Source organism: Pteronotus mesoamericanus, unplaced genomic scaffold (genome assembly GCF_021234165.1).
Source record: "Pteronotus mesoamericanus isolate MK-2021 breed Mesoamerican mustached bat unplaced genomic scaffold, CSHL_Meso_final contig_130, whole genome shotgun sequence".
NCBI lineage: Eukaryota > Metazoa > Chordata > Mammalia > Chiroptera > Mormoopidae > Pteronotus > Pteronotus mesoamericanus.
Window position 1 is genome coordinate 26,583,127 of NW_026555060.1, and position 16,882 is coordinate 26,600,008.

The 16,882-nt window shown below is 42.7% G+C and overlaps 1 protein-coding gene across 7 annotated transcripts in view; it reads right to left on the minus strand.

The window, feature by feature from the left end:
- The window catches only part of CELF2 (CUGBP Elav-like family member 2), a 496,281-nt gene that overhangs the window by 139,410 nt on the left and 339,989 nt on the right, over nucleotides 1–16,882 (minus strand). For 6 of the 7 annotated variants that reach the window (XM_054593851.1, XM_054593805.1, XM_054593841.1 and 3 more), the window contains one exon: nucleotides 14,959–15,155. In XM_054593851.1, coding sequence (XP_054449826.1) covers nucleotides 14,959–15,136 — 178 coding nt within the window. In that variant the 5' untranslated portion in view covers nucleotides 15,137–15,155. Of the gene's footprint in view, nucleotides 1–14,958; nucleotides 15,156–15,324; nucleotides 15,385–16,882 lie in introns of those variants that run through there. The other variant, XM_054593859.1, reaches the window with a different exon arrangement.

The following is a 16,882-nucleotide window of genomic DNA, read 5'->3' on the forward strand; positions in this document are numbered from 1 at the left end:
CCTTTCTGGCCCCAAATTACTGAGGACCGTAAACAGGCTAATAAACACAGCCTCACATGAGAAACACCTCAGCCCTGGGTATTTGGGGGTGCCGACACAAATGACTGAGGGGATGGAGGGAAACCTTCTTGTTTCAAAACACTGCCGAGGGCTATGGGCGGGTCTGGCCTTTTCCAATACCTAATTAGCTTCCCCACTAGTTAAAGTCTTGATTTTCAGCATGTACCATGGGACCTCAAATAACATCATTTCATTCACTATCATTTCTTGATGAAGCTGATGAGATGCCCTAGGAACTTAACTCTTATTTATAAATCAACCAGCCTGTGGTAACTTTGGTTTCATTATACGTTGCTTTGCTCACAGTTGCAGACCTTACTGATGACTAACATACCTAGTAAAATGCTACACGAGTTGAACAACTCAGATATTCCTTTCCCCTACATGTACATCACTGTTGTTCTTGACCTTCACTGGGTCAGAGAACTTTTCAGGGAAAAAAAGGAAGAACATGACAGACTCCTTCCCCAAGCCCTCCCCCCCGCGGCCCAGGCGCACCCCTCACCCAGAAGACTCTGAAAGCCCTGTGGACACGGGCCACACCTTTAGTCTTTGTATTCCTGGTACCCTGCCCACTGCTAGCAGGTAAGACTCTCAGAACATGTCCTAGGAATGAATGGAAGTCTCTTTCTGCTTCTCAGCAGTAACTCTGTAAGAAAGGTAAGCAGTAGTCACATCATTCAATCTGCAGTGAATTTTGAATGTCTGTTCCATGCCAGGCTCTGAGTTAGGCACTGGAATTTCAGGGATACAGAAGACAAAGTTTCTAACAAGATTTAAGCTAGTCACATAACATATACCTATGAAAATAAGTGTTATAAATTCTAAAAGATTTTCAAAGTGCGCCTGGAGTTCTGATTTTTTACAGTACAGTATTTTGTGCCTTTTTTCATATGAAGAAATGCCAGGAGAGTAAAGGGGAGACTCTGCTGCCTTTTGAATTCCATATACAATATTAAGGCTTAGAGTTAAGGTCATATGGAATCCACATGGTGTAGGTAAAAGAAGTGGAAGCATTATCAAAATTAGATTTTAAGAGCAGATCAGCAATTTTCCCTGGCATTCTCAGCCTTGCTCAAAGTATCACTTAATCTTTGTCTTAGGTCCCCCTTCTATAAAATGGGGTGACTTTCCTGGGGGCGGGGAAGTGGCCAGAGGGCAAGGGAGGATGTGATATGGCTTAACGGTTTCCTCACTTTGAAGTGCTCTAAAAATACAGTGCTTTCATTGCAAACATGTGATGGAATATGTGTCAACACAGCTTTTTGTGTTGCTAGGGCAATCTAACCAATAGTTTTATAAAACCTCGCGCAGCTCTTCAGCTATTGCAGGCAAAGAGAAAGCCACAGAGAGGTGGGCCTCTCTTCATATCTTCTGAGCATTCTCAGCATAGCATCCTGAAGGTATGTGGCAGGCCCTCTAGTTACTGATTAGTCTGCGTTCAACAATCAAACTCTGCCATTTGACACAGGCTCTTCCCTTCGCCTCTTAAACTGTCACAATTCCATTTGCCTTGGGATTTAATCTGTGGAGTAAAAAGCTGACATGCCCCACTTAAAAACTGTGCTCCTAAGTACAGAGTAGAGAACAATTACGTAGAGAGGAAAACCCAAAAGACCCGATTTAAAAAACAAACAAAAACAAAAACATGTCTTTAATTTATGCATTACCTGAAGTTTTTTCTTCCTTTAAAAAGATTAGAGCAAAGCCTTGGCTATTGGCAGCATTGTCTTTGCAGGGACGTGGGCTTGGTGGAGGGACCCATCATTTTTCTACCTCTAGAGCGGAACACAAGCCATATTGGACTTGCAAAACAGCTAAGGCCCGTCACCATCTGGCAGCTGTATGGTGGCCTGTATAAAATGAACTGGTGGTCACAATCCAGTTCCCATTAAACAGATGTCCACTTCACAAAGAGAGCATCACACTCAGCAGCCCACTTGGCAAAGAGGAGACAGGACTGGGCATGGAAACGGCATTGACTTGTTCTGCCCAACCAGGTTGCTTACTCAGTCGGGCTGAGGCGAGCCTGAGGGATTGTGGCAGGTAGCACGTCAGCAGCTCTCAGAGGAGAACTCTATGTTTATTGATCCATCTAACCCCCTACAAAACACCTCAAAGGATTTCCTAGACATTGTCTCATTTATCCTACTGCGAAGCCATGTTTTTTCCAAATTAGGTTTTGGCTCATTGAGCCACAGAGTGATTGTCTTCTAAGACCACCACCAGGACACACTGACTTCACTTGGGATTGCAGGGGCCCCTGATACTCTCTCATCAGCTTCCATTACAGTACTGAGGAGAGCACTTGAGGCAGAGAGGGCCAGAAAAGGTCCCCTTTAACCTTTCTTTGGCTAGTTAGCATTTTTACTTCAAACGAGCAAGTTACTGTTGAACCGTAGAGAGAAGGGGCAAGAAGACGCAAAATGTCTTCTCTGCTTGGACAACTCATAAGCATCCTATAGAGAATTAAAACAATGAAAGTACTATTTATTGTTTTTGCCATTGAGGTATTTGATTCAAGCTAGGCAGAGGAACTAAGTGGGTCTGTTTCCTCCCTTTCTAACTGCAGTGCAGAGATGGTATGCCTCCTACACAGGATGGTGTGTATAAATTCAGTGATGGTTTTTCATTTTCTGAACTCACGCAGACATTTTGGTTCACATCCTCTTTTTAATAACCTAACATTCTTTTTAGAAAGTTCACACACAAACATAAACAAACCCAAGATAACCTGACTTGGAGAATCTTTAAAAAGCAACATAGAAAGTGACAAGTAAAAACTCTACTTCATGATTAGGTTTCATTAACTATATAATGTGTTAAGAAGACCTATTCAGAGTTGGTATCAATTATTACGTATTTCTTTACTAAACAGAATGTAAGTCCCATGTAAGGGATACGTTTGTAATATGAATTTTTTTTTTTTAAGAGAGACAGATGTTCACGTGTACAAAAGCTGATGTTAATGAGCTCATTTCCTTTTCACACTTGGGACTTTTTAAATAATTATCTTAATAAGACTGTGTCCAAAATAAGCGACCCTGCATAGGCTTCTGAAACTAGTGGTGATTCTGAGTAGGGTATAGGGGTAGGTTAAGAACTAGCCTCTGTGTGGAAATGATCTTCGTGAGGATGGTTAGAGCTCAGAAGGCAGAGAGATTCCTGCTGTGAAAGTGAGTAAACGTCGCTCCCTAATGCCAATCAGCCATCTTTGAAACTGAGTGCAGCTGGTAATGAGAGAGGCCATGCAAAAGGGAATGAAAAAAACTGCAGTCAACTTTCAAAAATAACTCAAAAGTAACATCTTGTTAATGGCAGTTTAGTCGACTTGTCAACAAAGTCAACTTTGAACAAATCATACAGAAAAGTCTGTGTGCCGAAGACAAAAGCAAACCACACCTGAAAACCCCAAACAGAAAATCTAGTACAATATTAACACAGTCCAATGCACTGAGCAACATGTCATGAAGCCTATGACTACTATTGAATGTCCATGGAAGTTTGAGCCAACGCAGGAGTCCACTGTCCTCAAGACCAGGGATAATAGGATCAAGAATCCTGAATAATTACTGAGGTTTGGAATCTGTAGGTCTCTGATTCTGAATTTTAAGTGTTGGTTTGGCCATCTGTAATGCTTTTCCCCCTGAGGTCACTGTTTTTATTGACTGCCCATTCCTCTGCCTTATTCTACCGTGTCCTTCTCTTTCCCCACAGAATGCTGGTTTAAATTGTATATAGCATTTTATAGCGAATTAGTTGAGAAGGAAGCATTAGAAGGTTTCTGTGCACACAAATTTAAAAATAACCCTATTAAACACTTCCCAAATCAAGGTACTCTTTCTGCTGTGGCTAATTTTTCACCTTTGTGTTCCTCTCCCACATTTACCATATAGGAGTGTGACTTACTATGCTTTATTCAGTTCCTGCCATCCCCCAGGCACTGCACAAGGCAATTTACATTCAATATTCTGTAAACAATTTGTTCCTTAGAAGCCTGCCATGCAGACACATCCATCCGAAGAAATGGTGTTCAAAGAAATAACATTGTGGGTTACCATGAAGTTTGAAATGCATGTGTGTGTGTACACATGTGCACAAATGCCTCCCATGAGGGGTAAAGCTATTAGACACCCCTCAGTGTCAATTGGATGTAGCTCCATCAGGTGGTAGGGGCCAGACTTTCTTCCTCAGGACCCTGCCCCAAACACTGTTACACAGGAGGAGGGTACTGCAGGTCTGCCGACGCATTGCCAATGTCTTTAGTTACGCTGGCTGGAGGGCTGCAAACGACATATCCTTAGATTTAATGGAGAACCCTTAGAAAGGTTCATTTAGTGAAACTTTAGCCTCTTCTGGTCCTATACCTCCCTAAAGGGAGGAGGAAGAATAAGAAAAGTAAAAATGAAGACAAAGGCAGAAGAGGATACATGGGGCATATTGCTGAAAGGGAACATGCCCCATATATCACATGGCTTTGTGTTCCCTTAAGCCTATCATTTCACCTTTATTATATGAACAGCAGTGGATTCTCTGCTCATGGGGCCTCTTGAGTATATTTTCCAAGAGAGAGAGAACACACACACACACACAGACACAGACACACACACGTACACGTGCACACACACACGCACGGACAAAATGGACACTGCTAACCCAAAGCCAACTCTGTTTCAAAAGGACTTACGGCAATCCCATCTTTCATAGCACTCAATTCTTCCTCTCCTTTCGAGGCAAAGAACATGCCCTGTTCGTCCTTATATTCTCAGCATTAAGTGCAATGCCTTAGACACCATGGGAGCTGGTAAATATTTTTTGCCACGTGACTGGTACTTTGGTAAACACTGTTAACTTTCTGGGTCACATCTTTTATTTTTTTCTGTTCTACCTTAAATTCAATATTAAATGGGACTAGAGCTTTCAAGGCTACCCTAAGCTCCAAATAAGTTCCTTTTACAAAAGAGCTATGCAATAAGCCTCAGAAGAGCGCTGGCCTGAGGCCCGTTCCTAGGGAGCTAAAAGTTCACTCCCCTCCTCCCCCACTTCTCCCTAACTTTCATCATGTTCTCTAAGTTCATCACCTCTTCTGTATAAAAGTTTGGCTCAAACTCTTCCCTTTGCCTGCTGGTTCAACATTTTAAGTATAAGCAGCAGAGTCCTAGGGTTTAGCATTAATTGAAAGAGTTTAGCTATATATAGCTTCACACTGTACTTTAGCATCTTCAAAACTTCTATCATACTCTCTTCTTACTTTTTTTTTTTTTGAGAGCACAATCCCTCTTTTTATGTTTTGCTACAGCCTTTCCCCTTTTTCATTCTTGTGACTCAATGCTCTCAGGCCTTTTAAGTTAACCTCCTAGACCTTTCCATCTGGGCTCACCTTCCCGGACCTTAAAGATTCATGCTGCTCTCCCTTAGAACTCCTCCATCTCCTTGATACATTTTCAATAACATGTCCTAATATTGGGCACAGTGGCCTACATAGGAGTGAAAAGCACTCTGTGACAAGTGGTGATTTACCTGCTCCTTAACACACTTGGTGTCTGGTATCTTCATTTGTAATATTTAGTATGGGGGGGGGGTTGACTATTAACTTGTCAGAGGCTTTGTTTCATATTACCCTCCCTCTCCCTATTATGTCTCTCTGTATGTCCAGGATGCTGTTTTCAGTAAATTATAAGAGTTTTGGAAGCATTTTTTTTTTACCTTGAATAAAGAGAAGGGAACAAAAAAAAATCAGCACTTCACGGGCTTACCTGGAGAGAACTATGAATACCACAGACAACCCTAAAGATGACCATGTAGAACTCTGGGTCTCTATACAGGTTAGGCTGTGCACTTGTCCTACATAGGCCTAACATACCCCAAAATACTTTCAAATGATCAGATTCTGGGTCACTGAAAGAGTGCCATCTTTTAATTCATTTCTCAAATTCTAATTTATGATCCTCTAATAGAAGCAGAGAATTACATTCCTTTATTCTTCAAACTGATTACTGTCCAGAATATATTCTCCAACTTGGTTTCTCTAATTTGAATTAATGCCAGAATGTGGATCCTGGATTAGGGACATCTTTCTCAGTCATTTACATAGAAAGTGAAAAAATATTGATCTTAATACCAATTCCTGGGGTGTTTCAATTGCCATCCCCATTCTCCAGGACCCATTAGTTTTTACCATTATAACCTGCCCAGCTGGCTAACTAGCTCCCTTTTCCATTTGTAGCAAAACCTGTTCGTGGTTTTTTTTTTTTTTTTTTTTTTTTGGCTTGCTACCTAGGTGTCTATGTGACTCAGCAGAAAAGAGGCCTTGTGAAATCCAAGTACATCATAATCCATCATTCCACATATGCCTTTTTTTCTGTGTTCCTTTCTCCATCACATATGCTCATCAAAACAGATATGAAAATATCCTCTGACATTTGAAAAACTGGATTCTATAATACGTTTAATTGGTCTAGTTTACTGCCAATTTCTCTAGTGTGATACCGACTACATCACTGAGATACCTAATGTCTGATTTTCCACTGAATTCCACAGTGTGGGTCAGAACATTTTCAACCGTCTTGAAAACCAACATACTATCATTCATCATTGCTGTTACTAGACCATATAAACCCACACCAATCTGTGGCTAAATCATGTTATTTTAGTTTAGTTTCTACTTTTTCCCATTTGACTAATTCTCTTTTCCTCCCTTTTTAGTTTCCAATGGTTTTGAAGATCATAATGACTGCTCTGCAGGTACATCCTAACACGTGTCTAACTGGAGGGAGAGCTCCTCTAATACGAGTTTTGGGCTACCCAATATTAGAAAACAAAGCATGAGAATGGATGGTCTGAGGACTCATGAAATTTGGACAAGAAACTAAGAATCTGAGGCCTTTAAATCAGGCTAAATCTTGTTAGCAGCTGGGGCCATGTGTCCAAGGATGAAAATTCATTCTTTTAAGAATCTATGAACACATGATAAGACAAATGGTACTAACTACACTAACAACATTGTGCATTTTATTGCCATTTGAATTCTAACAGGCAATAAACTTTTTCAAAATGTACGGGATAATATTATTTATATTTTTAATGCTACCATGCTGAACACTTCTAAAATATAACGTCATTTTAAATTTTAACTAGACGCAAAGCTTGAAGAAGGAAGAAAGTAAACCTTGCAGCCCAACTGCCTGATTATCTGGGGCCTCTGGCGTGGAACTGAGTAAAGGAGAGCAGGTCGTGCTAAGCCAATTCCCAGGCGAAGCACATGTGTTTCGGAGTGACTAACAGAGTTACCGGGTAGGAACTCCGACTTCTCATTTCCAAAGGCTGGTTTCATAATGACCCACAGGATGGCCACGCAGGGTGGTACTGTTGTGTAATGTGGTGAAGCATCTCCGATGTGGAGCAATCTCGCTGGGTACAAATAAAAAGGAGACTAAGACTTCCAAGCAGATGAACTATAAATGCACCCGTGGGAAATGCACATTGTGAGACCCCCCAGAACTTGGCTCTTTCCGTCAACCTGTAATGTGTGTTGGAGGGATGCCAACAGACATAAGCCATGAAGCCCCAGGTTTCTTTTTCATGTCGCATTTCTACCAAGAAAATTTTGTCCAGAGCCTGTTTTCTTTATTCTTTGGCTACCTTAATTGCAGAAATGCAAATCTACTGGGGACCAGATGACTGGGGACCAGCTGATGTCCCCAAGACAGAGAAGGAAACAAAATGGTTAGAATCAGCCTTCAGTAATTTCTTTCTGTCTTTGATTTTGGCTCTCTCGGTGTGTCCCCTACATCTCCCCTCTCCCCTTTCCTCCTCTTTTTCCTCTACAAGAATGTAAGAACTAAAATGTGCCCAGGAGAGATATTATTTGCCAAGGGTAGAAGCTGTTCTTTGATATAAGCAACAGAAATTCATTCAGCTCTGAGCTAGACACACACAGTCCAGCCTCTCAGCATCAGGGTGTGGGGTATTTAAAGAGATTCTTTCTCACTCTAACTTAACAGAGAGTTATTTAACATTTCTCTCATTTATCTCAGTCAGTTCTATAGGTGCAGTCTGTGTAAGTGAAAATAATTAAAACCTCCCTTTTGGGAAAAAAAGGGAATGTTAAATTTTTAAAATATAACTACATAATACAACGAATGGCTCCATCTCTCCCAAGGAAGTGATAAGGATCCCTGTCTGCAGGAATACAAAACTTCTGACTGAGTTTTATGTTTATCCGGTAGGACGGACTGCAGTCAGCCAACAAAGAAAGGTGTCACAGTAAGTTACACAGTGGTTCTGTTAGCATAAAATTAATTCAGGATGAAAGCACCCTTCCTGTTGGCCACTGAGGCAGCACTATCAAAACTGGGACTGTCCCAGAAAATCTAGGGCAGCAACCCTAGTTTTCAAGAAGTTTAGGGCAGAAATTTCTATCCTCTGCTTGTGTGCATCAAAATGTAAAATTGGCTCATCTTCCTACATTTTGTATTCTTCCTCAATTACTGATTTCAAGATGACTTTAAAAAAAAACACCTGATTCCACGTCTATTTCTATTACCTAAGGAAAGTTTCTGACAGAAAATTTTTTTTTTTTTTTTTAGAAAGAAAGGCAAGACATACAACATAGAAGCGAACCTCTCCACTCCCACTGTCCTCCTCCAATACAGTTCTGTTAATAAAAAAAGTGTTGTTTACAAACCTTTCACATTTTAAAGAAGAATAAAGTTTATAGATTATCAACTCCCTTTAGAGTAGCAGCATTCACATTGTTTGCTCACTGAATATGCCAAACAACACTTAGGCAGGTATGTATTATTGCTATTATAAGGATATAAATATTGAGGCACATTCTCTAAACTAGCTTGTGACAATACATTTGTATGTCTCCTGACTCTCCAGGGCCTACTCTCACTCTACCAAAGCACAGAAGACTCTTCTGGACTCAAGGCTGTCCTGCCAAATTCTGAAATGAGTAAAATTAGGCTCTGGTGCCTTCTCCTCTTTGCCTCTCCCTGTTGATTCTGGGCCACCTCATCTCATTCTCCAGAAACTTTTCCATACTAAGGAAACGGGAAGAGATTAGAACAAACTTAGATGTTTTTAATGAATTCTTAAAGACTGACGTAAAGGCTTTTACGATGGAAAGAAGCGACTCATATTCTGTCACAGGCTAAGCTCAGTGGAGGTAGAGAGAAGGCTCGAATTACGGACGGCGAGCTGCTGTCCAGGCCAGCCCCCCGCATCTCCCGAACTGTCCCCCTAACCAGCCAACAAGAGCATGAAATGGTAACAGCATCAGAACCACCATTAAAGCTGCTTTTTTGAAATTTAAAGTTAATAACCCTTCCCAGAGGAGCCTTGAATTTAATCTTTGTTCCACCCAGAAAGCTCTGGGCTTGAAGCACTGGAAGCTCCACAGTTATGCCATGACCTCTGAGCACAATTCAAGAAAAAAGGAAGTTTTGTTCTTCAAGCCTGTGGCACATAGTGAGAGTCCACACAAGCCTCTTTCCATTTCTAGTTCTCCTCTGGCGGAGAAGTTGCCAACGAGAGGGTAAAATGAGATCAACGAGGTAATAGGTTAGGACGGAGGGTCCATTTCAGCGTCCAACCTCACATGCCAAATGATTTTATTCTAATCACCTCGCACAGACTCTTCACCGTGCCTTTCTGTAAAGCCAGGTGAACAATGCATAGCCAGCTGAGCTTAGTCAAATGTAACTAGCATTCATGAGGGTAAGCTTTTTCAGGGTGCTATGATCCTGGGTTATAACTTGATTAAAACTAAAAATATCAAAAGAGTGATTATCTAAAGCACAGAATTTCCCTACCACTTGAAGGTTCTGAGCTTGGCCTCACTGAACACAACCTAGAACTGCCACCTCCTCCACAGTCTCTCCTCATTCACGATCTCCAACTCCTCAAACCCTTCATTCCTCTTCAGACCAGGAGCTACCTTCTGTCTTTACCAGCTTCCCGACCGTAGACCTCAGAGAACATTCTAATGCATTCAATACCCTTCCTAACCTTCTACCACATCTGTCTCACCATCTCCAACTCAGGTTCCGGACGACTGTTTCTCTTCTCACCCACTGATGCGCAGTCACAGAACCATAACGATTACGGCCCACTCTAAATCGACACAACCTAAGTGTAAGTCGGCCCATCCTGCTCTTCAATATCCTGCGATTTTTTTCCCCCTTATTGGATTTTCCAAAGCTGTCATTTTAAACTTTTTCCATTCCTCTTAACTGTTCAACCCCACCTGACCGTCTCAGAAATGTACTATCTGCTGATAAGACTGAAGGCAATGGTACTGAGTGTCTGTTTCCGCCCATTAGACTGAAACTTGCTCTGTTGTCACTTCACCTGCTAACTGTGCTGCTGTCTCAAATTCAGGATCTTTCTGCCCTTTCACGTGTGCTCTTCATCCACCTCTCCTCTCTCTTTAAGGACTCGGATTCCTATCATCCTTACGCTTTTATCATGGCCTTTAGTTCTACTTTCTTATCTTTTGTGTAAAAAAACCCCAAAGCTATACCTAAGTTCTCTTTCTTTCATGATCAGCCTGCTAGAAAGGGTAGTATCCACTCTCAGGCCTGCATTTAAACCTAGCAATCCTCTCCCAACCCTAACCTCCGCTGTTCTGAAATGCTCTCACGTCCTACCAACCACCAAGTCCAGTGGCTTTTCTTGGCCTGCGATCTTCTTGACTCTTCTGTGGCACGTAGGCTGGACACAATCAAAAGTGAGTCAAAGAAAAACAAACCAAAACTGAATATTCTTCCGCTTCTCCGTTCCCACCATCACTGACTTTTCCATTTTTCCCAGTTAAGCCAAAACTTCTTGGTCATCATCGCCTTAATGTAGCTATCAAGTCTGCTTCCTGCCACCGTGGTCATGTCTGTATCACTCACTTCCTCCCTCTCTGCCGCCATGACCAGCAGCGTCCCTGTGTAACTCCAGGTGCTTCAGACGGCACTCCGCACCGGTCTCCCAGCCTCTTTCCCTTCACAGACCCTCAATCATCTAGCAAATAAAATTCAAATAGTTTAGCCTGAGAATTAAGGCCTTCTAAGAATTGGACTGAGTCTGTATTTCTAGACATCACGTCCTTCCCCTCTTCCATTTCACCTCATGTATTTCACATGACCTCTGAACTCTGGGAGAATTCACAGTTCCCAGAAGTCACCCTGCATTATCTCGCCTCCCTGCCTTAATCAGGCCAGTCCATCCACATGTAATGTTCAACATTGTTTTACTTATTGAAATCTCTTTTTTTGAGATTTGGTAGAGATGCCATCTTTTCCTTTCTTGCTGGCTACAAGTTATTCATTGCTCCCCTGAACTTTCAAACTTCATATATGCTTATCTCTTTCTTCCTCTTATTTCATGTTCTTTTAGATTATAGTTACCTATGTCCTGGCCTCATTGTCCCTACTAGATTTCAAGTTCTTAGGAACAGTGGTGAGGATATTAATTATAATAACTACCACCACCACAAGCTCCTTCCATATTCCAGCTCTGTGAAAGCACATTGCTCCATTTCAGCAACCCTATGAGGCCTGTCGCCACTTTCAGATGTGATTAAACACTGCGCCCAAGGCCATTACCCAGGAGCGGCAGAGCCAGGAAAGGAAGTTAGGCCTGTCTGACTTCAGCTTGTCTGACTTCAAAAGCCATGCTCTTAACTACTATGTGGTATTTCTCATCATCCATACACTCGACCGATAATCACAGAATACAACATCCTCTCCGTAAGTTTCAGTAGTTGACTTGGCTAGGTTCCCTGGAGTTGCTGAGCCTGCATGGTTAATACACACATTTATAGGGAAACAGATAACTTAGGCTCTAACTCTTAAAGGATGATTTAAAAAATGGACAAAGTTTTTATGTCTCAAGACTAAACAGAACATCAGGTGCAAAGTGAGAGAAAAATCTGGTTCCCTAGATTTGGCAGTACCTCGACCTGGTCTTCATCCCTGGAATCACAAACATCAGTACGGCAATGAATCAAGGCCACTCCAAAAGCCTTACTTAGATCATTTACACCACATTTAGAGAGCACCTTCACAATTCTAATTTCTGAGGCTCTGACTCCAGCAGTGAGAAAACATGGTAATTGTACTCTGCTGGTAGTCAGGATCAGTGTAAATGTGGGGTCCTATTTTACACACGAACAGGCAAATGACATATGACACACATAGGTATCGGTGTAAAGAAAAATAGTGGTTGTTGCTCTCTGAACACAAGCAGCTAAGGGCTCTAATCTTTCGAGAGGAATGTCATTATACAGCTCAAATCCCATCACAACAAATACTGTTACAACAGAGATGTCTGTATAACAAAAATCCTTTCAAGCTTTGGCTGACAGCCCATGTACTTCAAGCAATATTTGATGTGAGACTTGGAGTTCACAGTAATGGGAATTGACCTATATTTCCAAAGGTAAGATTTGAATGATTTCATCTGTAACTTCCATCCCATGATACTGTGAGTTGGAGTGATGCACAATCTAAACCCAGGAGTATAAAGACTAAACACAAAGACAGAAACAAATCAACCCTGTTCTTCTGAAAGGGCAAAATTCCTTCTTTTCACTTGGGGAACACTTAGATAAAGGAGAAGGCTGGTTTGTGGCCTCAGCTCATGGAGAGGAAAGATGGCATAGCACGTGAAGACAGGTGGACTGCACTCAAATTTCTTTTCTACTCTGCCTCTTCCTAGCTGGGTAAGCTGGGCTACATTTCTTAACTTTTTCTGAGCCTCATCTGCGAAATGTGACTAATACCACCTATTTTCAGGATTTCAGTAAGTATTAAACGAAGTAACATATGGGAAACTCCTAACACAGGACTTGGGACAGAGCACAGGCTCAAAAAGCCCTCAGTCGGCTTCCTTTTCCCTCCAACACTGTGGGTTTCTATGAACTCTTTTAGTGAAGTTAGTTATAGAACTCAGTGAATGAAGTTAACAAAATGTGTAGTCTCAAACATACCCTGATGAGGAGACTGCTCAGAGGAACATCAGGGAAAAAAAGAAAATGGTAGAAGAACTAGACCATGCACAAGTACTCACTTGATGGAGAGAAAGGACTTTTTGGCTAAAGACAGACACGTGGAATCCAGGGATAAAATGCAAGTAACCAGGCATTGGAACAATAAATGAGCTTGGACCACTATATCAGGGGTCATTTTGAAAAATGCTGAATAAACTGAAATTTGGAGGTGCATTTTTCTAGTGAAGAACTAACTGTGGTTGTTGCTCTGAAGCACTGATTTACTGCCTCTGGCATAGCTTTCTGTGGGTGCCAAGCTACAGGGCAGGAGGGTCCTCCCTTGCTAAGTTTGGTCCAGGGCAATACACTGTCTTTCCTCTGTAGGATACTGTAGAAGTTAAGTATTACAAAAACATATTCTAGTCATCTCCATTTGGGAAACATGTAGGAAAACAGTTTAGGAATACGACCCACAAAGGTTCTTTTAACATTGCCCTAGTTTGTGGTGTTTTAATCCTTCTGTTTTAGCTATCTAATTTCCTGTTTTTCAAGTTAGAGACAACTAAGTTTGTGGTAACAAAATTTTATAAATGTCCTTTTGAAAACATTCTTGGTGTTATATGATTATGTTTTGAGAAAGAAAATGAGAGCCTTGTGAAAATAATCTGAAGGTTTGTCTGTTTGCGTTTATAAAATAAGTATAAGTCTTTTAAATGTCTTAAAAGGTTCCTAAGAAGTCCTATCAGACCTCTGCCATGAGGATAGGGAACAAAAGAAGGCCCATTTCTCAGAGTCACAGAACATCAGTGTTTTAGTGATTCCTGAGTCCTATCCCTTCACCTTGACAGTAAGGAAGAGGCTCAGAGAGAAGCGTGTGCTGATGTTCCTGTGCTCGATAATGAGCTTGCACAAACTCTTAAGAGAGGCTGCATAGAAATAAAGTTACAGGCCAAACAGAAATATGAAGACAGAGAAAAAGGAAGTGTGGTCCTACAGAAAGACCAAGAGACCAAGAACGGAGAAGAATGAAATTACTAAAGCAAGGTTAAAATATCAACAGAGACCAGCCCAGTGGCAGCAGAGGAAGTATTTTAAATTCAGTCTGCACAGAGCTTGCAAAAGATGAACTCCAATACAAAAAAGCTTCAATATGATACAGACGTTTCTGACTTCTATTTTAATTACTGTACCCCCACACCCCAACATCACCCTTCTCTTAAAATGGAGGCAGTTAAAAACCACCAGATTGGTACATGTGAATCTTACCACTGGTAAGGGCGTAAACCACAAGCATTTTGAAGGTGTGCTATTTCAGGCCACTAGGGTGTTACATCCTGCCCCTAAACGCTCACTTCATCTAATGATGCCCATCTGGACCCCCCAAAATTGATGTCCCTCCTAAAAGTGTATCTTTTATTCCTCAGACCAATGGTATCACACTAACTGTTTATAAGGCATTTCAGGATCCCCACAGGCTATGGAAAAGTGAAATGCAATTGTAATTACAAGAGCAATAATGGGAAGGCAGGGGTAGAAAGAGTTACTCCTGAAATGCAAGGTTGAGAAACACTATTCCTTAGAGAGGCAGGCACTCCACGGGAGAAGAGGAGCCTGCGCTGCCTAGAAAGTGACCTCCGCAAGCAATCACGCGCCTGGACAGAGGCTGGCCGCGCCCCCTCCCTCCGCTCCTCCTTTCCTGCGTCCCAGGCCAGCTGGATCCACCTGCCCGGGAGGCGGACGGGGGGCGGGGGCGCGGGGAGGAGCCGGGCTGGCCACGGGGCACAGGGGCAGCAGGCGGCTCCCACTCGCAGTTCTCCCTCCCGCGATGCCCGCGATGCCCGCGACGCCCGCGACGCCCAGGGAGGCCCACAACCCCCAGGCACCCCCAACCGTGCACACCCCGCTGACTGTACCTTTACTCTGGGGAGGGTTCTGACTCCGGTCCCGGAGGACGTTGATCTGGTAGACGGCTCCGTAAGGCTCAAAAAGTTCTTTCAGCTCCTTTTCCGACCAAGACCGGGGGATCTGCCCGACAAACATCTTAATGGCATCTGGGTCTGGTTGGTCTGAGTGATCCAAAGCGCCGTTCATCTTGTTGGCTGTGCCGTTACTGTCAAAAAGGGAACCGGGAGCCAGAGTTAGGGCTGCACGGTCAGGGACAGGAAGAAAAAAATAGGGGGGTGGGGGCGGGCTGAGGCGGAAGGAGGAAGAAGAGGAGCTCGGGGCAAAGTGCCTAATGAGTCGTAGAAATTTGATGAACTAAAACAAAGCACAGGCACCATTAGGTTGCTCCTCGGTGGCAGCGGCAGCGGGCTCTCACTGCAAGCTGCTGCCGTTCAGCACCTCGCCTGAGCCCCGGGCAGCGCCCCGCCGGCTGTCACCCGGGGCGTGGACATCTTGAAACCCGGCTCTGGAGGCAGCTGCAAGTTAAGTGCAGGTCTCCTTCTGCAAGGCTGCCATCAACGCATCCGCAGCCTTATCAGCCTCACACTGGCTCTCGTGTGGAAAGAAAGGCAGGGCTGGATTTCTGCTGGATTTTCCCCCTTCCCCTCCCCTTTTTGGAGATTTTTGGGAGGAGAAGAGAGGTGATAATGATAAAGTCACATGAAAAGAAAATGAAACACTTGGCAGCCCGTCAGATGACTAATGCAAGATGCTGATGATGAATTTGCAGAGTGCGCGAGGCGTCCATGTGTGCATCAAATTAGTACGTTGTTGCTGCTCAGAATGGAAAGTGCTCCAGCAATGCGGCTGGGTGCAGCCGATTGGCTGCCTACGCTGGAGAAAAGGGCCAGGGCAGGGAGGGGGCTCCCGTTTAAAAAGCACATTGTTTATGGGACCCATGCACAAAGGGTTTAATTCAGAGAAGCAAAGGCGATCTCAGAATTGACTGCTTTGTGCCGAAAAGAAAAATGCAACCCCAGAAAGTTGAGTTCCCGCTAAAGGACACTGAATATTTCAAATCTTTCACACTCCATAAAGCTCTCTGTATGTCTGACTTCCAGATGTTGCACTTGGGTTCTAAACAATCACACGTTTGGAAGAGAAAAGAGGAAAGTCTGCCTTTTCTTCTCCTCGTTTCAGTAAATATTTGGGGATGATACAAAGAGCATGAACAGAATCCTTGACATATCAATCTTCCTTAAGATTTCCAAAGCCCCCATTTGGAAGAGGAGGCTTGTTTAGAGTCTACAATTCTAGTCATCATCATGAAATATGATGATGATGGTGTTCATTTTTTTTTTTACTTGGATTCCCCCCATTTGACCTTCAGTAAATAATAAAGCAAAACCACATGCTCTCTTTGTCTTCCACCCTCTGAATGCCCCCTAAACCCACCTACTCTGCCAAGGGACAGGGCTTGAATGTCCGGAGCAGCGTTCATTTGCAGTACCGTGCTCTTGGTTTAGCTTCTCGGACTGTGAAAATAAAACGCACTTAAACAAGTGCAACCCTGGCAAACAAACTATCTACAGAGACATGTCCATGATCATCCTCCAGCCCTCAGCCTAAGAGGCAGAAAAGTCTAAAAGGGCCCATATAAACTAAAACGTCACTGCAAGAGGCAGATGCCATTCCACTTTAGCCTTGGGGTAGTAATATGAAGGTATTCAAAACGATGGCAAATACTCTTTGCTAGGACCTGGCTTTATTTTCTACTTGCGATCTCCCTCCCTACTTTACCACTTTATTTTTATTTTTTTTATCCTTGAGATAAACAAACTGCTTAACTGGAAGCACTTTCAGAGCTTTCTCTAATCAACCGTATTGTTATATAAAATGTTCTGCTAAATAAAATATTGAGCACAAAATCTTCTTACAACAATATAGGTGTAA